Source organism: Sturnus vulgaris, chromosome 2, assembly GCF_052056855.1.
Source record: "Sturnus vulgaris isolate bStuVul1 chromosome 2, bStuVul1.hap1, whole genome shotgun sequence".
NCBI classification, from domain to species: Eukaryota; Metazoa; Chordata; class Aves; order Passeriformes; family Sturnidae; genus Sturnus; species Sturnus vulgaris.
This window is the reverse complement of record NC_142244.1, coordinates 70,352,159-70,375,217: the sequence shown is the minus strand read 5'-3', so window position 1 is coordinate 70,375,217 and position 23,059 is coordinate 70,352,159. Positions and strand designations below refer to the sequence as shown.

Below are 23,059 nucleotides of genomic sequence, written 5' to 3'. Positions count from 1 at the left end.
CAAAGATGAATTGACTAGATCTCTGTGGATGGGGGAAGAGACGTGGTTACAATCCACCTTGTCTTTAATTAAAGACAATTGACATGATCTTCCACAGTATCCTGGTATCAAAATTGGGATGGTATTTTGCACAGGGTGGAACAACTAGATGGGTGAAAAACTGGCTGGGCTGTCAGGCTCTGTGGGAAGTGGTTAATGGCTCTTACTCAGCCCTTACTAGTGGATCTCATCAGGATGTATCCAGGGACCTACTCTCTTTATAATGTGTTCACCAGTAAGCAGAAGGAGGAGGAGGTAAAACACACCCTTATCAAGTTTTCAAATCTTATCAAAAGTGAGAGGTTGGCCAATACACTGGAGGGCAAGGCTGCTCGAGAGCAGGAACCTGACATTTAACAAGGCCAAATGCAGGGTCCTATTCCTGAAAAGGACTAATCCCAGTGATGGTACAGGCTGGGCATTGATGGGCTGGAGAGCAAGGCTGTGGGGCCCTGGCAGTGGTGGGGCTGTATGAACACTAACATGACCAACAGATTAAGACAAGTGACCATTCCATTCACTCAGCACTTCTTTTGCCACACTGACAATACTGTGTTCAGATTTGGTGTTCCTCTGTAAGAGAGACATCAATAAACTGGGGCAAGTTAAATGAGAAAGTACTGGGATGGTCAGGGCTGGAGCAATTGACCCATGAGGAAAGGCTGAGGAGTGTGGGCTTGTTCAGCCTGGAGAAGAGAGGCTGCAAGAGAACCTAACATCATTCCCCCCAGTACACACCAGGAAGTCCCTGAGAAGGGAAAGCCTGCTCTTTATTGAAATTTATGGTAGGAAAACACAGAACAGTGGTTATAAACTGGGACAAACATCGGTCTGACTGGATATGCAGGGAAAATTTTCTCAGAGAGGATAATGCCCAGAGAGGCTGCACAGTTTCCATCCTTGGAGGGCCTCAAACCCACAAGAGTAAAAGCCCTAGGCCACTTGGCCTGAATTCCATCCTGACATTTTTTTGAGCAGTGTATTGCTCTAGGTGATCAAGATTTCTTCCAACCTGAATCATCCTGTGACTTATTCTTAAAAATAGGAAGCACAACATTCCCTAGTGCCTAGCTGAAAACATGTATTACTCTTCCAGTGGGTCATCCTCCTCTTTCATCCTTCATTTCTTTAAATGGAGCTACAGCTATTGAATCAAGATACAAGATGAGACAGTTGTTGGAAGAAAAAGTGCTGAACACAGGCTACAAACGAGAACACTGAGATACAGTCCATTCTCAGTTCAATCTATACTTTGTACTCTCCCTTGTGAGAATGGTAATAAAGTATAACCAAGATAACAACCACAAGGCCTTCACCTTCACCTTGGGACAGAGCCCATGTGGATCTTTGTGAACAACCAGCAGGAACATTCACTACCCTCAGATTTCTCCTTTTCAGCCGCCAGTGCAAATGGACAGACCGTGCCTCAAGGAGAGCTGTTCTAGAAAAAATCTAATTGTGAAAAGTACAGATATAGTGAAGAAAGGCCTCTTCACTTCTTGAATTTAAATAAGGAAAAAAACCCCAAGACTGCTCATTAACTGATGTTAAATGCTATTGTTTCCTCTTTAGAAAGCATAATACAGGGCTAACTAAGTTAAGTTTCCAGTTTTTTCTCCTTTCTCAGGATGATCTTGTGTTAGGTGGAAAGAATGGCGCAATTCAATATTCCTCAAGTATTACAGGCAATGGGAAAGACCATTGTTTAGAAAACAAGCGTTATATATAATTTGCTTAGGGTTTTGTTGCTTTTTTTAAAAATATTGAGCTTGTTCTCTGCAGAAGACTATTAAAGGTTAGAAATAAACCTTATATATGTGTCATCTCAAGACAAAAATATTTGTTTTCCCTCAGTATTAAAACAACTGAAAAAAACCTGCACTGGAAATCACTTTAGAAGTTGCAACTACTTAAAAACATGAGCTGCCTCAAAAATTCAGCATGACCAAGACAGAAGAAATTGAATAAAGAGTATTAGCTCCTAAGTTTCCTCTTCAAGTGTTTACAAACCATGAGAAGTGAACTTAGCTGAAAGAAACAGTCTGAATATTACAAGTCATCATTAGCCAGTAAATACTGTAAATACACTTCTATAAGACGGTCAGTGAAAAAATAATCAGGTTTATACCCTCCTTGATTAGGAAAATGCATTTTGGTATTCCTGAATTCAACCAGATTAAAGAGATGAGGATTCACAGAAATGTATCAGCAAACTAAATACTGACTTTTCAGTTCTACACCTAAAATGTTCACGGCATTCTTAGCAGCAAATGCCTCAATTTAGAAGCCACTGCAAACTAAACATAAGAATAAAATTTGTTTGTATATACACATTTACCTTCTTCAACTGTCTGTACAATGGCTCCTGAAGAACTCCAATTTGCTGTAAACCCAAAGCTGCGACTGTGGCCAGGTCTCTGGTTTATACTGATTCTCATTTCACTGAACTGTTCCTGAAAAATAAAACATGACACTACAGTATCTGGTATCACAGGAATCTAAATGAGGGAAAGTTTATCCTCTAAATAAGTGAGGCTGCTCACAATGTGCACTTTAATCATCTATTATTAGCATCACAGACAAAGGAAACAGTATTGAAGTCAGTTAACTAACTCATTTGCTGTTTATTCCAACAGGTGTGTTTTCAGCTTGCATTTTTATTTTCTCTACATGTATCTTTCACTCTGCATTTCTATTATTTTAAATGTTTTGAAACACAACACTAAAAAATTTAAGAACTTGGAGGAAATTAAACCCCTAAATGATTCTTCATGGATTGTCTTGTGAATTTGTGACATGTACTGCCTTCTCAGAGAGCATCAGAGATGTGAAAAAACTAGATAACCATAATCAATCTTTTTTTTTTTTTTTGCATATCCTAGGCTTTAGGCTCAATGTTGCAACTACGTTTATTTGGGTGGACAATGGTCTTCTTGATTTTGTGTGAAATACAACCAGCTTGCTATGGATTTTGTAAAGAGACCTTAGATAATTAAAATAATACCAAAATTAGCTAAATTCCAATCTTTGACTTTAATGGACATTTCAGAATCTGAATCAAAATCTAACATCACCATTTTAAACAACAAGAATATCTGAATGGGGAAGTATTTTGTAACACTTGCTTTCAATCCCACACTATATTAAGAGCATGTGTTGCATACATTAACATTCTAATGTGAGCTCATTAAAAACCACTAAAATACCCAAATGCATGCTATGCACTTCATCAGCATGACATTGACATTGACATTAAAAGAAAAAAAAATCGATTTTTCTGTCAAACAAATAGCTATGTTCCAGCAAAACCTGCATGGAAAGGACCCTGCACGTTTTTACACATGCATTAAATGTACACCTACATTTTAGCTCCCTAGTAAACCTGCCTTCCTGAAGAGTCGGATTCATTTTCCCTAACTTAAAATATTTAAAAGTCTAGAGACCTATGCCAATTCCTCTAAGCTCCTATGTTGGTAGGATGCAACAGGCAGCTACAGTGAGCATGCATGAGCAGATGCAGCTAGCCAGAGTCTCAGGGAGGTGCAGCCAGAGGTGGTTTCAGCAGCACCCGAGCAATGGATAGAGAAGAAAACAACACCACACGGCATCATCCCAAGGTATGGCCTCATGTTACAGGAATGTTCCTGGGAAAACACTCCCTGTTACAGCCCAGGGTAGAAATTAAGTCTTTTCTTCACAACACAGCTACTGGCTTGCAAATGCTCCCATACAACCCAAGTCCTTAGGCGAGTATATTAAAAGTGAATGTACTAAACAGGTTAGCACACTGGGCTGGAGAACATACAAACCTTTAGAGTTTGAGTGTGTTCCTGGCAATTACTACTGGTCTTAATTTATTTTTTTCCACCATCCCAACATGACTCTTCAGATCTATCTCTTGTCAGAGGAATAATGTGACTTTGTACACTGAACTTTATCATTTTTATAGGTCATCTCTAAAACAGTGCTCACAGACCTGGTGTTATGGCCCTGATGACTAGTGAACCATGTCAATCTCTCTGGCAATGATTTACAAATATGTCAAATGGAACTTGCATTCCTTAACTTAGACCTTCTTAAATTATATAACACAAAGGAGATATCTTTTAACTTTAAAAAAAAAAAAATAAAATACCCCACCATATAAATCACTTGTAGGAGGAAAAATTTCTGTCATAACAAATGGACCTAGTACATACTATTCTCATTTGCCTTCCTTAAACAGATACTAAGAACTCATAATGAATCTGTCAGTTTTCACTGATTAAAACAGGAATTCCTCTGCCTATTTTTGCTACAACACAGAAAAAAAGATCATGATCTCTTTCCTTATACAGCAACCACAGCTTCAAAAAATTATGATAAATTCATTACAATGGCCAAGAGGCATCGGGGTATTAAACTGCAATGTATTTCTTTTCCACAAGTGATTAGGAAGAAGAATGTTTGGAAGCAAATTAATTTCTAAAAAGGTGGTATGGGAAGTGATTTTATAAATCAGCATCCAAGGTCGTATGACCTTCACCCAAGCAACTAGCACAATTAAGTTTTACAGCAGGATCAGGAATGCAAGGGTTATGAATGTCAAGGGTTATGAATTGAATCATCAGATAGTACAGAAAGGTATCAAAAATTAAAGCTATTGTTGGTGAAACATGCAATCAACTGGAGGAAACAGCACTTAACACACATATTTCAAAAACAACACTGAAAGACCCAACCCTTTTTCCAATAAGCGCATGCAAATAGAGATGATTTACTTCAAAATTAACATGAACATAAATTAGATTCAAGTAAATAGCAAAAAAGAAAAAAAAGTCCATGCCACAACAGATGGAAAAAAGGATAGTATGATACTGATGTTTATGACCAGCCTTTGAAAAGCTGATCTTTATTTTCCACCACCAGTTTAAAAGTGCAAATGAATGCTACAGCAGCTCAGATAATTCATCTGTAACACCTAATGACGTGCACAATGTGCTAATTTGGAGAACAGCAAAATATTTTGCAAGCATTAAATGATAAGTAAAATAACTATTCCAAATTAGAATGATAAAGAATATTAAGCAGATGACAAAAAGGACAGGAAAAAAATTCAGAAATTTATTTTTTTTCTTCCCCAAATATTCTCTTTCCCCTAAATTAAATCAAGGGAAATAGCAGGTCTCTGAGATGTCTTCTTACTAACAGAAAAATACTTGGCATTAGCTGCACTTTTAGTTATTTTCTCTTTTATTCTGCTGTGGCATTCAGTTACACCAAGTAATCACATTATTTCCACACTTACCATGGACTTTGAATCCTTAGGCTCTGTTGAACTCGCAATTTCTGCAGAAGATGCAAGTGAAAGAGAATCAGGAGGGATGCCATACTCTGGCCTAGGAATACTGCTTCCAGCATCTTGGTCTTGGGACTTTAAAGGAGGAGGTGTTGACTGGACACCTTTTTCCTCCTCTCCCTCCTCACCTCTGTTTCCAAATGCATCAGTGGAGAGAGAGTGTGCAGAGTCTGGTTGTGAAAAGGACGTGTTGGTGAACAAAGTTTGAGTTCTTTTAGTTTTTTCTACTTCTCCGTTGTATTTCTGAGAATCATCCATCTAGGATAAAAATGACAGTTTGGTAAACATGTGCTTAAAAAAAAAACCAAACCAATCCTTAACTCTTTCAGCGATCTTTATATTTAAAAAAACCACCTCCCCCTTTGAAGCAAATTCCGGTTCCTGTACCCATTGTTAACTACCTACTTAGAAATTTCTTTTTTTTTTCTCTTGAAATGCTTGCAGAATAAATAGCCCATAAGATAAACCCATAATAAGATAAACTTGTTAAAGTCTGCTTATTATTATTTACATTCTTACCACTTTTTAAATTGAAACAAATAGGGATTTAGGAGAAAACTATGAAAATCATCATAGTAATGGGGCAGGGGGGAATCAATTCATTGTTTCAGTGCTTTATAGCGTAGACAAAATTTAGCCTAGCATAAAATTTCAATTTCAACAAAGTCAGCAGAGCAGAGGAACCTTTTATCACCTGAAAAATTTATCTTTAACACTTAATTATGTTAACCCGGCTCCAGATAATTACCTCCAACAACAGTTGTTTTGATAAAGCACACAAAGGAGACCTACTACAAGTAACAAAAAGAATATTTTACCAAATATAGTTACCAGCTTTAATTCTAGGAGTGTGTTTAAGCACAGAAACACAAGTAAACATCTTAAGCCACGACAGAACTGCCTGATCTATTAACATAGCCTTTATCACACAGGAGGCATTTTTTTAAATAAAACCAAAACATTAAATCTATTCCCCTAGCTAGAAGACCCCCGCATTTACAAACTTCAGGAATGAAGAGGAATTTTACCGTAAACGACCGTGGAAGTGACGAGATTCCTCTTGAGTGGACACCAAAAGGTCTTGGTGTAACCACAGATGTTAACCTGGATGTATCAGTTTTCTGGTAAGTTCTCGGGAGAGAAGCTGAAACCTGAGCTGACCCAGTTTGAGCATTCACTGAGTAGCGAGTGGACAGAAGGGCCGGGCTCTGCTCCCGTTCCTGCGCCAGGCTCTCCGGCAGAGCGCGAGCTTCGCGGGCAGCCGAGCTCTCCGGCAGGCTCTCCTTGGGTGCCTGTGTGGTGTACACTCTTCTGCTGTCCTTAGTGCTGTAGGAAGTGTCTTCTTCCAAACGGTAATCTTTGCCTGCTGACCAATCTTTGGCGGCTGTGGAAGGTGCTTTTTCTTCACTGAACACATCATCATTCAGTGAATACGCCCAGTTGTGCTCCTGCTTCTGCTGCTCATCAGAGTCCTGATCTCTCTCCTCCCTATGGGAATAGGGCCTGTTAAAATACCCAAGTGACCCAACAAACAGGCAAGCCTAAAGTCTTTCAACTAGTAAATGCATAAGGCAGAGCATAAGCCAAACAATACATCTCCAGTAAATTGAAATGAATAGCATCATTTGAATGTATTAGTGCTTTCATATATTTTAAAATCTTTCTTCTTCCACCTCCTCCCCAGTTCAGCACTCTCATAATACTCAGACACTACATTGACATTATCAGGCGTCCACCATGACAGGAAATCTTTGTCAAGAAAACAATATAGCTAAACACAGCTATAAATTATATAGATAGAGATACATTAAAGTTACACATGCTCAGAAATTCAGATGTATTTAGCAAAGAACAAGAACAAGATAGCCCCATAACACTGCCTGAACTGTATAACTTTGCTTGGTGTTTCTGCTCTATGAAAATGCTGAATTTTAGATACCTAAATAAGACAGTGCCCTGAAATTCAGCTGATTATTATTTTCTGTAATTAATTCCTTTGTCATAAATGAGCAACCACTACAAGGGTAATCTAACTCATCAGTTAGAAAATTCTTGTCAATACTGAACATTCAATACAATTAGAATCCATACTTTCATTCAAGCAACTAATTTTTGTCCTCACAAATAAGTTTAAAATTAAAGAAAACCAAAAGATTGGACTTATTTATATTATGAATACATGTCATGTGCATATTACCTTCAGCTGAGTCATATGTGCATTTGAAATAAATACATAAACAAGACTGTCACAACTAGAAATGGTACTGTTCAGTTTATACTTTTTACTCTTCAGAAAATAAATACCAAGAGGAAAAATTAGGGATGAAGGGAAAATCAAGTAAAAGTTTACAGCTCTGTGACATATATCAAAATTCTGACTGCAGCTCTCCACAGTGGCTAAAGAAATAGCAAATGGAGTGGTAGAAGGAAAAGAAATAGTTAACTTTATCCATGAGTAAAAAAGGCAACTATCCAGATCAGTGCTATTGTTTTAACTAATTTAAAGAGAACGCAAATGTTGACTTCTCAATACTTTTATTTATGGATAGCAGAGTAAAATACCATTTATAGAGAAAACTGTTTAACAGTCTGTGCAAAAAGTGCATTAGAAAACCATATTCAGCCCTTCAATTGCCTAGATTTCTACATTTTATTTTGCAACTAAAATTGTCAAGATCTCTGCAGAATCAATTGCAACTTGCTGGTAAAAGCGGCTCAAAAATCCAAAGGAATAAAAATGCTCAGATTTATGTTCTTAAACACAATACTCCCATTAGGACCATTACCTCTCCTGCTGCATTTCTTTCAGTGACTTGGTACTCCTTCCAGACACCTCAGAGGCTCTCCTTTCAATTTCTTCTCTCTCTTCCTTTTTCTTTTGCAATTCTGAAGTGTAACTCTTTCTACGATTCTTCCATTTTGCTAGATCCTATTTAGAATAACATTAATGTACACCATCAGATTTTCTCAAGGCCTCAGACTTATAGGGACATCCCATTACAAGCTATTTATTACCCTGATTTTATTTGCATGTGCACATCACAGCCACATTTCCATGTAACTTTCCCCTAAATGATAAAGGGGACATGAACATGACAACTCATGTTGTAGTTAGGTTTGCAGGCTCACTGGATCAAGTTAACAATTCTAATTACTGGACTATATGCAATTTGGCCTACTTTTCCCCCCCTTCAACATTTTCAATTTTATTCTAAAATACTTCACACAATCACACATAACTGAAAACTAATGCAAATGCCATCTGTATTTCTTTGCTGAGGGCTTTAGAGTTTGGGATATCATTATTTTTCCAAATCACTGCTTTGTTAGACTGATACACTAGCTTGAGAATAAATATGCCTTAAATTCTAAATTGAAAACAGATATTTCTGTAGTTTCTCCATTTGTGTAAAACCACAATGTGAACTGGCAATATTGTCCATGAAATACCAGAGCTGAGTTAAGGAAAGTACAGAATATTCGAACTGAGATGCTTTAAACAAACAACTATGAAATTCTTGTTTGGTGCTTTGTCCTTAATTTTGGCTTCTTGTTGATACTCACTGCCAAGCAGAGATTTTGATAAACTGAAAAGTCTTTAGATATGCTTATGATGCTGTGCAAAGCTACCATACAGTTTACAAGCTGGATTTAAGACAGAATTATTAGGGGATAGAAGCCTCAAGAATTTGCACAAGGAAGTATTCTTTCTTCCCCTTTCTCCCAGAGGATCAAATACTCAGACATTCCAATCATTTCTCCAAAAGAAGTATTCAAAAATTGCAGATAACACAAGAAACTATGCCCCAACTTCTCTTTATGTCCACAGAAATTATGCCTGAAGGCTTTATTACAATACATACAAGCCTTATCCTGAAGCATTAATCAGAAACTTAGGATATTTAAAATCATTTCAGTTCTGCATTAAACAGGCATCCCCACAAACTCTAGTATCTGCATGAGATTATTGTTTCAGAAGACAGCCCCATGAATTGCTGCACACATGCTGAAGCTTGTTTACTTGGGACACTGAAGGCAGGTAACACTCAGTCCTTCAAGCAGGACACACAAGGACAGGTGAAAAGGAGTCCTTACTTCTTGCCACTTTAGATCTTGTTCTTGTAACTGTTCTTTTATCTTCTGCAGCTCTTCATATCGGATTTTGCGCAGTGTCTGCAGCTCATCTGCGCTGACATCATTCAAAGATTTACTCCTAGAAAGGGAAAAGAGAACTCAGCATTATAACATCCTAGCCCTCATTTACACGAGTGAAACCTTCAGAGAAAGAAAAGATTCATATTAGTACAACTGAATGCTCACGAGTGTTATTTTGAACGGAGCAGGAAACACATGGGCAGCTGAATGAGAAAGACTGGGATGTGCTGTAGTGCCAACACACAAGTCATTAGTTGGGTATTTGAGCAAATAAAATCAGGTTAAGGGAATAAGCAGCTCTGTACATCTCCACACTGATCATCCATATTGAGCTCCTCATAGAACACTGCTACTTCTATTTTAACTTGTTATTCTCTTTATCGATCTTGTTTCTTTCTTTGACCCAAAAGGCATCCCCTATCTGCAAATGCAAATTCCCATTCTTTGACTTCTCTCCTGTCCCAGTATCACCTCTTGTTCTTTCCTTAGGCTAATCATAAAATCAAACCAGTTATTGATGCACACTTCCAAAAGATTGAGTCACTCACTGCTAAATCCTCAGTTCATGGATGTCACAGGCTCCACTAGCCTATGCTGATCCTTCCCAAGCCTCTGAGATGCTTTCCATTCAAGTTGGGATGCCTAACGCAGCCATCTCCCTGCTAGCTTCTTCAACACGGCTACAGTTTCCCCCAGGAACTCCCACTGGCTAGTTCCCTTTAAGCCAAATTCCTCAAAGCTCACCTTTAATGCTCTCCCCCGCCATATGCTATTTTTCCCTTATTCTTTCACACTACAGTGATAAACATAACAGGACGTTTAGTTTAGATACAGGACAAGCCTCCTGATGAGATCTGACCACAAGGCTCTGAGACAGTAAGCAAAATGTAGGTGTTTCATCATAAGGTTCAGTGGAGTAATACAAAGGGAAAACTAGGTTTCTGGTGCTTGGGTTTTTTGTTTCTTAGTACTAAAAATTACCTTTGTAAGCATTTATCCAAAGGATGAGTTATAGAGGGAAGTAACTAAGTTCTAACAGGACTTGAAAATGTGGCACTTGTCTGATACGATGGAAAATCAGATAAAAACCAAAACAAATTCAGTACAGAGCCTTGCTCTAATCTGTTGCATTCCAAGAGATCTCTGAACTAACAAACCAGACTCTCACTTCCTCCCAAGAGGCTGAACTTACTTTCCTTGGTAACATAAGCCTGGCCTCTGGCCTCTATAAATAAAGGCTTGGGCATTAACTTGTCCTATCTGTTCGCTTATCTATTTTCTGAATGAGAAGAGTGCCAAATTCAGCAAAAATCACCTGGTTGCTATTGCAGAAACTCTTTTCTTGTACAGTTCTTTTCCTCATTTTTTATGCTTAAGTTATATCACACATAGAACTATTTTGGGGTAACCAAATACTACATAAGGGTATACTATTTGTAACATTTGTAACATTTGTTGCAGATGAGTTCAAGAAAACTTGCATAACTATAGTTTCCACTTCTTTCTCTTGAGTTACTATATCTACCTGCAACAAAACATGAAAATCTCGACCTAAAGAAAATATAACCTGAGTAAAGGTATATTTATACCATGAAACTGGATCTTAGCTTTAATTTCAGTCTAAACTGAAAAGCCTAACTAGTGACTTGAGTCTTCTGAGTCTCCCTCCCCTAACACCTAGCTTTTTCTGAAACATTTCACACTGAAAGCATTTAGTAATTTACCAGGTTTGCCTCAGGGTAAAAATAGAGAAGCAAATAAACAATTAAATAAATTTAAATAAAAAAAAAATCATTAGAACACCATGCATTCTCAAATACTTAACATGCCATCACACAAAAAGTGAAAAAATAATTTCTCTTTGAGTCGCAGTTCATCATAAACAACATCTAAGTTCCCATGACACAAATCTACAAGTTTACCACTGAGCATTCAATAACCTGGAAGATATAAAATAACCCCAGACTATTCACCAATCCCATGATAAATACCACTGCTGTTAATTATTTTCAGATTCTAGCTGTATAGCCTTCAAAATAAAATATTTGTTAATATTCCTTTACTTTTTGAATATTTTCAAGCTTAGTTTAAATACAGAACAACATATTTTTCACTTCAGCAGGAATAAAACATTAGAGCTGATTTACAAAGTGCCTGATAACCATAACTTGAATACATGAGACAGGAGAGAGAACTTTTGCCATATACATAGCTTTTATCTCTTACATTCATTAAGTATATTGCAAAGAAAAGAACAACAAAGCATCATGCACAAGTTTTCAGCATGAGTTTTTAGATACTGTGCATGCATAAAGATGAAAAGAGGCCAAAAAAATTAGCATTATCATCATCCAAGCTTTTATAAAACTTACCCTTGCTCATCAGAAAGCTTTTGAAACAGTCTGAGAAATCAGAAACCAAAAAAGAAAAGATTCAGTGTCTTGATATTGATAACAACATTAACACCATTAGCAGACCAGCACTCTCACTAAGTGATGGGGAAACTGAAAGCTTGGGAACCAGCCAGCATGGAATAACACATCAGGAATTGGACACCAGACAAAAAACACACCAGGACTTGCATGATGGGCAAAGTTGGGCAGAATTGTCAGAACAAGGCTGCCTGCAAGTTTCCAACACTTTTCATTTAGCAATACTGCATAAATAGAGCCTTGTGTTATTTCTGCATCACTTATTCCAGTGCTGCTGAACAGCATCATGCTCAAAAGAGACTCATTTCAAGAAATTAAAATTAATGCCAGCTTGAGTCCCAACAAAAAGCATGGCTTACAGAGGTTTGTTTTCTTGTTACTTCAACCATTTCTGATACTAACTGAAAGTAATACTTGAGGTGTATCAGAATAAAAGACCCTATATAGAAGTTTAGCACATTAATCCTTGAACACAACTAATCCAGGGCAATTCAAGAGGATTTTTAGTATTCTTGAATATGAGTATTTTATAATGCAGCTATTTAATTCTACTGAATGGATTTTTAAAACATGCAATATTTCCAAGCACTTCAGAAATATTTCTCAGTGAAGCTCAAACTTTGTTAACAGTATTAAGCTTAAAAATTAAATGCAGCAACATCAAAATATCAACTGGAACACAAAAGTGTCTTAGTCACAAAGTAATGATGCAGAGCTGGGAGATCTGCAACTTGCAATGCCGTATTTTCAGAGCTAAGTAAACATTTGGAACCCCACTCTCCCCCAGTAAATACAAAATTCAAAGGAGAGATAGGAAGTACTTAAGAAACAGTATCCAGTCAGACAAGAGAAATTTTGAGGATTCCAGGACAGAATTAGGTGAAAGAATGAATCGAGACTGTATGAAAATAGGGGGATAGTATTGGCAGACTAAAATATGCCATGGTGGACTTTAATATTACATAGACACACAACTTGCATGCACCATGACTTTGGGCAGGCAAAACACTTTTTTTTTTTTCACTTCATCTAATCATCTCAGAACTGTGGCAGAACAGTTTACAAGCATTTTTAAACTTAGGTGCAAGCAAGGATATCAGAATGCATGTTTCCAGAATTTGTCTTTAAAGCATTCACTTGTTTCAGAAAGGTTTTTACCTATTATCTTGTAGAATAAAAGAAAATATTTCTAGCCTCCATAGTCTTTTGAATAGTAACTATTCCAGTTCAACCATGGAAAGAAACTAATGCAGAACTTTGAGCCTGAGGGAATGAGAATGTATTTTTCTCCAAAGTGGCAGCCTGAAACTAGAAAACCTTATAATTTTTTTTGTTGAAAATATGGTATTGCAGTCATGAGCTTCTATTCAAAGCAAATAAAAAGCTTGTTCGAGGACGACACGAACAAACAGCAGACTGGCACTCTATGAATGGTTCAGCACAGGATGATGCTTTTCTGAATGGGAAGGGTTCAAGGGCACTCAATCTGTGCAGGACACAACCTGACCTCTCCACCATCTGCCGTTTCTTGTGTCTAACTTTGCTGGCCTCCCTGATTGCTTCCCACTTCTTCCAGTCTTCTTCACTGCATGGACCTGGGATAAAATTTACTGGCTGGACATTGCTTCCCACTTTCCAAGATTCAATCTTGCGGGTGAGCATATCGTCCTTCTTATGGTGTAAAGACGGTGACAGCACTCTGCCATTGCTCTTCCTTTCCTCTGGTACCACATTTTTTTCAAGCAAACATAGAAATTTGGACCGGATCTCTTCTGGAAGACTCCACGGATCAGGAAACAGTGCTGGGTGATACTTGTCAGGAGCACCTGATAAAGGCACCTCTTTTTTTTGAGAGAGGACTTTACGAAAAATCATGTCATCCTTTTCCAAATCAGGAATCACAGTTTGGCCCTCTCTGGGTTGCAGAATTATCTCACCCTCTAGAGGAGGCTCCTGCTCAGAGAATTTCTTTAAATACCGGGGATCTTGAAGAACAACTTGATTCACATGGAAAGCCCCAGTTTTCCGAACGAACAAATCATCGTTTTCCAAATCTGGATATAGATATCCATTTTCCTCATCTCCTTGCTTGCTTCCTGGTATAAAGGAAACATTCTTTCTACATTTTATGAGCCTAGGGCCAGAAGTAGGATCAATTCTGGTCTCCATTTCAGAAGACATGTAGTCAGTGTATTTTTGCAGAGCCTGAAGTAACGAAAACTGACTGAAGCATATAAAACAAAAGGAGGGAAGTAAAAATATCATTAACTAGCAAGAGACAAGCAGATCACAACGTATTGCAATATACATTTGGTTTAGACTTCCAGTATCCCAAGCAGAATGACGACACCACTTGGCATTCACCACCACTGACTGTAGCGCAGCACACGCCAACCAACACAAAGGTATCCCGGCATCCTAACCTGCTCAGAAACATCACACTTACATGCTCACACACAAAGCCAGTAGCCCTATGCAGCATGTTACACTTTCACATTTACACATTTCAGAAGGCCAGCAACTTATGGCTACATTTAAAAGAGAAAGAAAATCCAAACCAAACAAACCAGCAAAATAGTAATAACCAAAAAAGCACAACATCATGGGACATGGTTTAATTTCATTTAGCTGTTGCATATCCAGCCATTTATTTTTGATGCATCAAGAGAACAGCTCATGCAGCAGTATCAACCTGGGCTGATCAGAAGACTCCAAGATTTTTCCTTCTGCAATCTGTGACAATGAGCTTCCCACATATTCAGCAGTTGGCTTATAATTCTGATCCCTTCTGCAGCTACTGTTGCACTCAAAACTTGATCTTGGTTGATTAGTACCAATGGTACAGCTTTGTTTGTAAGCAAATTCCTCATCCTCAGAATCTGATCTCTTTCTACTGTGCAGCGGCACAAAGAATGAGCAAAGGAGAAAGAAAAAAAAACATGAAGTGTATTCATGGAGTAAAATGCACAGTGGCAACAGTGCAACAGGTGCAACAGTATAACAAAAATAATATTTCAAACATTTAAAAAAAAAGAAAAATAGTAAAGCATCCTGTTGCTACACTGGCAGTGAAAATTTAAAAATTCTATGTCATAGAACTACATTTTATTTAGGCTTTGCACACAGGACAGAAACAGGCATGCATGAAAACGCACCTGAACCCTTGAATCTCTTTATACCAAGGTTTGAAAGAGGATTTCTTGATTTTTTTCCATAGCAATTCTTCCTCTGGAGTCCAAAACTTAGGAAGAAATTTGTCAAAAGCAACAACTGTATTTGGCGTTGAAGAACTTAGCTTGCGAAAATAAAGATCATCTTTTTCAATGTTTGGGATGCCTACTTCTTCCTCGTCCTCATCAAAATACCCAGATAATTGTGAAGGATTGTTAACTCTTGGTTTGTTTTCCTCTTTAGTATCCAATTGCCTCTGCCTCCTCTGGTTACTGTTCAAAATATCCAATCAGTTAAGATATTTTAGGAGCAACTTGACATAATGAATGCACAAAGACATGCTTTTTGGCTCAGGAGCTCAGCCTTGTGAATGAAGCATATTAGTTCTCAATTTCATCACTGCAGCACCAGAAACAATAAGATATATTAAATTACAAAAAAAATATTAAAAAGAAGTTAAATGGTTATATCAGCATCCTATCTCCTCCAACAAAAATACAAAATTTGACAGAAAAAGCGTATCAAATTATCAGCTGTGTTAAAATGCCGATTAGAAGACTAACTTTATGGAGTTATTTAAGGGCTGCAATTTAGGTAATGCAATAGTTACTGGTTCTTGGATTAGTATCTCTGACCTCAGTGGTTCAAGCATTGCAGCTAGTGGACCAGCTGGACAACTTTCTCGCGAGCAAGATTTAGGAGAGTCATTGTGCAACATGAAATGATGTCCAGGTGCAGCAGAGCTTACAGGGCTCTTTTTGACTAGAAATCTACGATTTGCTAAGTCATCCAAAACAATGTCAGGCAGCCTTCTTTCCTCTTCTGAATCAGAGCCACTGTCATACTCATAGATGATCTGGAGGGAAGCTGGATTTGTGAGCCCACACTCTGCTCTGCTATTTTTGCAGGAAGCTACAGGATTCGTTTCACGTCCACTGAGGTTGACCGAAACAGGAATAGAATGAAGACAGTGAAGTCACGAAGGTAATGGTGAAACTCAAGAACTGCCCACTAATCTCATCTGTATGCTTCAAGAAGCCGGACAACTGAAATTCGTCACTATATTTTGGAAGTTTTTAACAAGCAACTAAAACCGTAGGTCTATCGCTCATGAACTTGCATTTAAGACCATTTAAATACATCTGGAGTCTGGCCAGCTTCAAAACTTTATTCAGACATCAAAATCAATGCAAAAAACTAAAACCAAAAACCAAACCACACAACCACACCAGAACGTCCCCCTTGATAAAACATGGAAAATCAAATATTTGACTTTTTATTGCAGCAAGAGCAGCTTCTCTTTAACTAATAAAGAAATAACTTATTTTAAAAATTCTAAATTAAAGCCCACTTTACTAAGAACACACACCAGTACCTTGAAAATGTTCCATCTGACTCAGTGGAAACAGGACTTGCCCAGCTTCTCCTGTTGTCCTCATTCTTCTCTGTCCTCCTCTTCCTTAAAGGTGCTGGCACATATGATGTCTGCTTGTTTTTGTTGGGTAAGAAACGATTGAAGTCAGTGGTAGGTTTTGGTTCAATCATGGAAATCCTACGGTAAGACCTGTCGTCTTTATGGGAGTCATGCATTTTGGAAGGCAGTTCCGAGTCTGTGTCACTGTCGCAACCTTAGAAGAAAGTGGAAAAAAGGGAGGATACAAACATCATTCTCTAGACACGTGCATGTAGCTCAAACTTGGATCAAAGTCTTCTAAAATCAATTTATCTCTGTATTTGAGATGTTTCAGCTGCAAATTTGCTGAGCTACTGACAGGACAGTAGGAGAGGTATTTTTAGAAGTCTGTGGCAAAGCTGTGATAAGATCCATTAAACTCAATTTGGTTTACATGATCCTCCTGCATTTGTTCCATTCTTTCATTATCACTGCTCCCTGCAGGAAACAAAGTGCTGGCCTCCAGACTGAAGACAAAAAAACAGCACAGAAATTTTTAATTAAATAGTATCTGCAAGATTAATTTATTAACAAAGACAAGTTAACAGCAAATAATAAAGCAATGTGCTCATCTCACCAGATTAACATCCAGTAGAAATCCAGGATACATCACATGTGTAATGTGGCTAAATGTTGCCTTGCGCAGATCAGCAATGCTCCTTGGAGCCTCTGCTCAATGATTTTGTTATTCACATGAAACAAAATCCAAAACCTCACAATCTTTTTGACTTTAAACTGCAAGTTGGCATTGAACTTTAAAACCAGCAGAGAAACACAGGCCAGAGTGCTGCTTTAGGGATCCAATGTCACTATCTTACTGTTAGCTCTATTTTCATGACAAACCACTAAAAGTAAAAAATACTATTCAGTATTTAACCTAGGTGGGAAAAATCTTATTGAATATTCACAAATGAAATAAAGACATAGCGGTTTGACACAGTCACCCTAAGAACAAGGCAAGAGACTTTTGCAACTGGTGGATTTTAGGTAATCCCATCCAGACCTAATTTCTAACAATTTCTCTTACAGAACTTTGAGAACATACCCTGGACATACACATACCCTAATGTGTCAGTGAGAGTAAGAGTTTCAACAACCCTTCCTAGGAAGATCTGTGTGAGTAGTGCTTTTTTTCTACCAACTGTCAGAGGTCAATATTTGCTTAAGCAAAATGCAACTGCAGCAGTTGCAAAACTAGAGTAGACTTTCAAGCTGGTTTAAGTACTGGATATTCAAGTACCAGGTCCATATATTGTCTTCTGCCACACTCATAAGATACATGTCAACAAAAGATTTTAGAGGGGAAAACATACCTTCACTGCCACCTTTCAAGGTTATATCTGATGAAAAGCTTGTGCAGGATCTTGAACCAAGAGAGTCCAAGCTATCAAAGGAATCGTCTCTTTTATGAGTAGCTGAAGACGAAAAGGGCTCTCCCCGGTCAACGTACCAGATATCGCCGTACCCACTATCTCTGCCACTCCTGCTTGGCTGGCTGGACTCTTCAAGTGCCTACAAGAGTAAGTTTTGAAAGGTCTTCTTCAGTAATTTAGGGTGCAAATGCTACTCATGAGCATTTTGAATTCACAAACAAACTTCAACAAAGACTACGGCAAACATACACAACACCACATACAAGAGATGGAACAGGAGACTTGATAAAAGGTCTTAAATTTCTTTCATCTCAGCTGAAGAGGACTGAGATAGGGCTCTTCACAATCTACCATATCAATTAGAGCAGGTGGATTCTGAAATTTGCATGGGTAGCAGAAGAAACCATGTAAGCTAAAAATCATTCCTTTCACATGGAACTTGATAGACAGCAAAACAAATACAAGAAATTACTATGTTCTCAAACTAAAAAGAAAATGAAATCCCCAAGAGACTGCTTAGAATTGCTGCTGTATAACAAACTCTAAACTTCAGGCTATTCATTTAATTTCCTTTTTTGGATTCCTTACCTTAGTCAATCCTTGCCCTAATAACTTCTCAAATGCTTTAAGATTGAGGTATGGACCATTATAATCTGGGTCACTTTGAGCTTTTCTCCCAAGCCAGTATAATGTAATCAAAACCTAAAAACAAACAGAAAAAAAACCCTGTATAGATACTTAATTACTTTCCTTTCATGCCATGTGCCAATGTAAAAGCTGTAAGAGACATTTCCACAATGAATTGCAAAATCTTGCATACAGTATTAGCTATGATTGCCATCAAAACCAATTAAAGAGTGTCATGATGCATGTCATATTTCATGTAAGCAGATATAAGTACCATTTTCAATTATTACAATGATTTGGGAAAGTAAGCTGCACAGACAGATCATTGTAAAATGGCATTAATCTGCATCAGATAAATAAATAGTTGAAGAATAAGGTAAATATGGTAGTACCATAAAAAGAAGCGTTTAAAAATAATTAATCACAATTAATGTGCAACTGTCTTACATTTTTCACTCTTCTGTTGGTTTCCTCTGGTCTGAAGCAGGGCAGAGAATGAGAAAAAGAAAAGAAAATAAAATGTTTTAAAATTGCTGATTTAAAATTCAGTTATTATTCAAGACGTAAAAAGTTTCAAGACCAATTATCAGTCAATATAAAAGATGTAACTGTGACTGCTCCAAAAGAAATAATAAGCATTTCACTTTAAATACATTCATAACTCTGTATTATTTGAATTGTTACATGCAAAGTGAGAGACTAGCCAATCTATTACAGTTTCTGTTTTGAGAGGTACACAGACAGGCTCTAGGCATTTTTAATTAGCTCTCATTTAGTTACCAACAAAATAGAAGTAGAAAACAAGCTGCTGACTTTGGGAAATAGCCAGGGAGATCACAGACTCATAGAATGGTTTGGGTTGGAAAGGCCTTAATCATCTACTTCCAGCCCCACTGCCATGGGCAGGGATACTTTCCACTAGACCACATTGCTAAAAGCCCCATCCAGCCTGGCTTTGGAACTCTTCCAGAGATGTGGCATCCATCACTTATCTGGACAATCCACGCCAGTGCCTCCCCACCCTCAGAGCAGAGAATTTCTTCCCAATAACTTCTCTACACTGACCCTCTCAGTTCAGCCATTCCCTCTTGGTCCTATCACTACACGTCCCTGTAAAAAGTGCCTCTCAAGACTTCTTGTGGGCTCGCTTTAGCTGCTGTAAGGCTGCTACAAAATCTCCCTTGAGCCTTCTCTTTTCCAGCCTGAATAACCTCAAATTCTCAATTCCATATGAAAGGACATTCAGTTGTAACTTTTTCCCTGATTGTATTGTTTTCTAAAGTATTTGCCTTAGACAAGTATTTGCACTTTAGCCAAGATTAAACTTTTCAGACCAAAAAATGAGAAACTGAAGCATCTGGAGAGAGATGAAGTAGGGTTGAAAGGATGGCTTTGGGTTCTTTTATACAAATACATGTTTTTAAAATAATATTAAATACATATGCAGTATTAGGCGTGTGTGTATATATATATATATACACACATATATATACCCAGTCTGTAGCACACCTTGGTAGTGTGCCAACAGACACTCATAGTGGTCCTGTTCTCTACCTGCTAATTTTATGACCACGAAGAAGAAACTTCTTGAATGGGAGGCTCCAAAAGTCTCCTAGTCCCCAGGTGTAAATATTCATGGCTAGACTGCAGACAGTGGTTGAACAACATTGCTGCCTGCAGTGCCAGCAGTTAAGGAAGAGCAAATGGCTTAAATACACCAAAACAACTCTTCACCTGCCCCAGATGTTGGTTTGGAGCTGGTTCAGCAGCAAACTTCACACATAACACAGTGCTATTCAAACAGAAAAGCAGAGACTTCACATACAGCAATGGTTAAACCTATTCAGAGCTCTTAACATGCCAGACCAACAATGTGTTAAGGTACTTATCCTGTTTCTGTCTGTCTAGGAACACACTAGTCAAGGATTACAGGGGAAAAAAAGAGAATAAACCATTCAAGAAACAGTAATGAGTTAGTGTAATGAGGACAGGGCTTGGTCAGCCTAAGTGTCACCCTTCATGGAAATGGAATAGCCAATGGGATGTGACAACCATCAGGGACACCAGCCGTCCCTTCCCTCCTCCTCTTCCCTCATATTCTGAGAGCACCCACTCCCACTCAGTGGCCCTAATTGCCTTGCCCATACCTACATCTTAAAGAAATCAGGCTATCAGGAACACAAAGTCCTGAGATGGGTCTGACCTGCACAGTCCTTGCCTGCAGCCTCCTTAGTATCTCATGCCAGAGATGCTTCTGGCTGCGCAGCCAGTGACCTCTTTGCCACAGAGAAGGAAAAACCCTCCTCCTATAACTTTCTGTTTACATTTTAATCTCTTCCAAAACCCATTGCTATTTGTTATTCACTCGAGACTATTTTTGAAGAAAAAAAAAAACTCCCCCATTTTTTCCAGTAAGCTGATTTTTTTGCCAGTGTCCGTATTGCAGGGCACACCACAGCTGTCACCTAAGGTGCTACTAGAGACTGGTTGATTTCCCAAGCAGAGAATGGAAAACTATTCTTATATCAACATTACACTTCTCTACCCAGTGGAGAACATTTTAAAGGTTGGCATTCTTTACCCTCAATGCCTTTTGTTAGCAGAATTTCAGCTTTTGTTTGCAATTATAAAAGCAGAGGCCCTTGCTAAGGATGCCTTAAAGTTTGCTCCCAAACTTCAGCAGCCCAGTAAGATCTGGAAAACTGCCCTTAGCTGGCAGGAGCATGTATCCAAAAGGCTGCCAGCCTTCATGCAGACCAAAGCTGCAAGACTGAACACAATGATGTCCACTTCTGCTGTCCTTGAGCTCGCTGGGATAATTTCAGTTACCTGTTTTGCAACAGGAACAATATTTAGTTGTCTTTATATTCCAGTAAAATTTCCTTACTGGAATAACCATAAATGCACTAGGCCTGTGTACTTGAACTAAAACCAACACAAAACTTAGGACATCGAGGTAAACAAGTCAGTTTGAGACCAAAAATGCAGGCAGGGACATATTTCATGGACTCAAATGACAGATCCTGCCTCGTTCCTGTTTATTCCACTAAGAACAGAAGCAAACAGACAAGTTGTTTACTCTTCATTTGTGACGTTTCTTCACTTACATTACTACTCTTCTTCTCTGACCTGCACCTATTGTTTTTTAAACTTTTTCAATAACTTGCCATGGTAGATACAGTCTGAGCAGAAGAGGAGAAGAGAAAAACCAAGAGAAATCTTGCTGATCTAGAACACTGCTCCTCATTTTTATATGCATGTATTAATTATTTGATGGTGCATAACTAAGGAAAGGATGATTCTGAGTGAATGTCCTAGAATCTGCATATAGGTATATAATTTTTTTGGTCAAAAAAATCCTGATTAAAGAAGCAATGTTGTTACCCTACTGGAAGGTCTTAAAATTAATTGTTGACCTACAAATTTCACAGCTACATCTTCTCTTGGCATGCAACTTGCAGAAGAAGTAGTTTGGATCCACTTACTAACATGCTCAATTTGAATTAAAGCCTTCTATATGCACAACCCGTCAAAGGTCATCTGTGTTTAGTTGCACATGCCACTGTCCAATTCCCTTCCAGGGCACTCCATTTAAAATATCTATTGGGCAAATATCTATTGGTTAGATGTGTGATACGAACTAAAGAGCTTTTAGGAGGAATGAATTTTTCCTGTGAGTATCAAAATAGAAGAAAACTAAGGCTTTTAATTCAATTGCAGTAAATGAAAACACAAAATGGAATAATTCTACTATGCAGAAGCTCTTCATGAAGTGTTATAAAAATGTAACTACTGCGCAATCTATGCAAATAATTCATCTGGGGTTTTGTGTATAATTCTGAACAACTATGGTTCATAGGAGGGGACAAGATAGAGGTACCAACCTCAAGCACAGAAAATTCTTTGCTGTTGAAGAGGAGGCATCACCCTACAACTTTTCAGACAAACTGTAACCTAACAGCAAACTCCTGCTCTCACCTCCAGCTCCTCTTTGCAATCCTGGCTCTAAATACACAGGGCTCAGTTTCTCACACTGTATTTGAATAAATAATTTAGAAGATGGAGTACAAGAACTTCAGCAGAGTAGCTTTTCAGCTTTTTAAATACTCTTGGACACTTACAACCTTATTTTAAACACAAGTCTATAGCACTAAAGTGCACTCACAACTGCTTGTAGAGACATTTCTCGTACAACAGCTAACTCAGGAACTGATGGGGTAGCTCACTTGCTAAAGTATCTTCATCAATGCAAATAAATGACAATACTACATTTGGTTACTGTGAAAGCCATCTGCTTTTTCCTGCTTTCATCCAAAGTTGTCATAGAGCCCAGCTGATGCTAATCATATTCTTTATGAATACTTGGTGTAACCCAGTTTCTGGTTTGAATAAGTGAATACCTTTATACTAAAACTTTTAGGTGGCTGCTGCTTTGCTCAGGAGGGCAGAGCCAAGGCTGCATCTTAAAACT

The 23,059-nt window shown here is 38.0% G+C and overlaps 1 protein-coding gene across 17 annotated transcripts in view; it reads right to left on the bottom strand.

Moving 5' to 3' along the window:
• LMO7 (LIM domain 7) overlaps window positions 1–23,059 on the bottom strand; it is a 130,256-nt gene that overhangs the window by 26,183 nt on the left and 81,014 nt on the right. For 8 of the 17 annotated variants that reach the window (XM_088159772.1, XM_088159755.1, XM_088159757.1 and 5 more), the window contains 13 exons: window positions 19,036–19,066; window positions 18,550–18,663; window positions 17,902–18,100; window positions 16,511–16,763; window positions 15,120–15,407; window positions 14,657–14,857; window positions 13,472–14,188; window positions 11,905–11,934; window positions 9,473–9,590; window positions 8,164–8,306; window positions 6,406–6,865; window positions 5,327–5,635; window positions 2,378–2,492 (listed from right to left, as the gene is read on the bottom strand). In XM_088159772.1, coding sequence (XP_088015898.1) covers window positions 2,378–2,492; window positions 5,327–5,635; window positions 6,406–6,865; window positions 8,164–8,306; window positions 9,473–9,590; window positions 11,905–11,934; window positions 13,472–14,188; window positions 14,657–14,857; window positions 15,120–15,407; window positions 16,511–16,763; window positions 17,902–18,100; window positions 18,550–18,663; window positions 19,036–19,066 — 2,978 coding nt within the window. The remainder of the gene's footprint in view (window positions 1–2,377; window positions 2,493–5,326; window positions 5,636–6,405; window positions 6,866–8,163; window positions 8,307–9,472; window positions 9,591–11,904; window positions 11,935–13,471; window positions 14,189–14,656; window positions 14,858–15,119; window positions 15,408–16,510; window positions 16,764–17,901; window positions 18,101–18,549; window positions 18,664–19,035; window positions 19,067–23,059) is intronic. The other 9 variants (XM_088159761.1, XM_088159767.1, XM_088159762.1 and 6 more) reach the window with 7 other exon arrangements.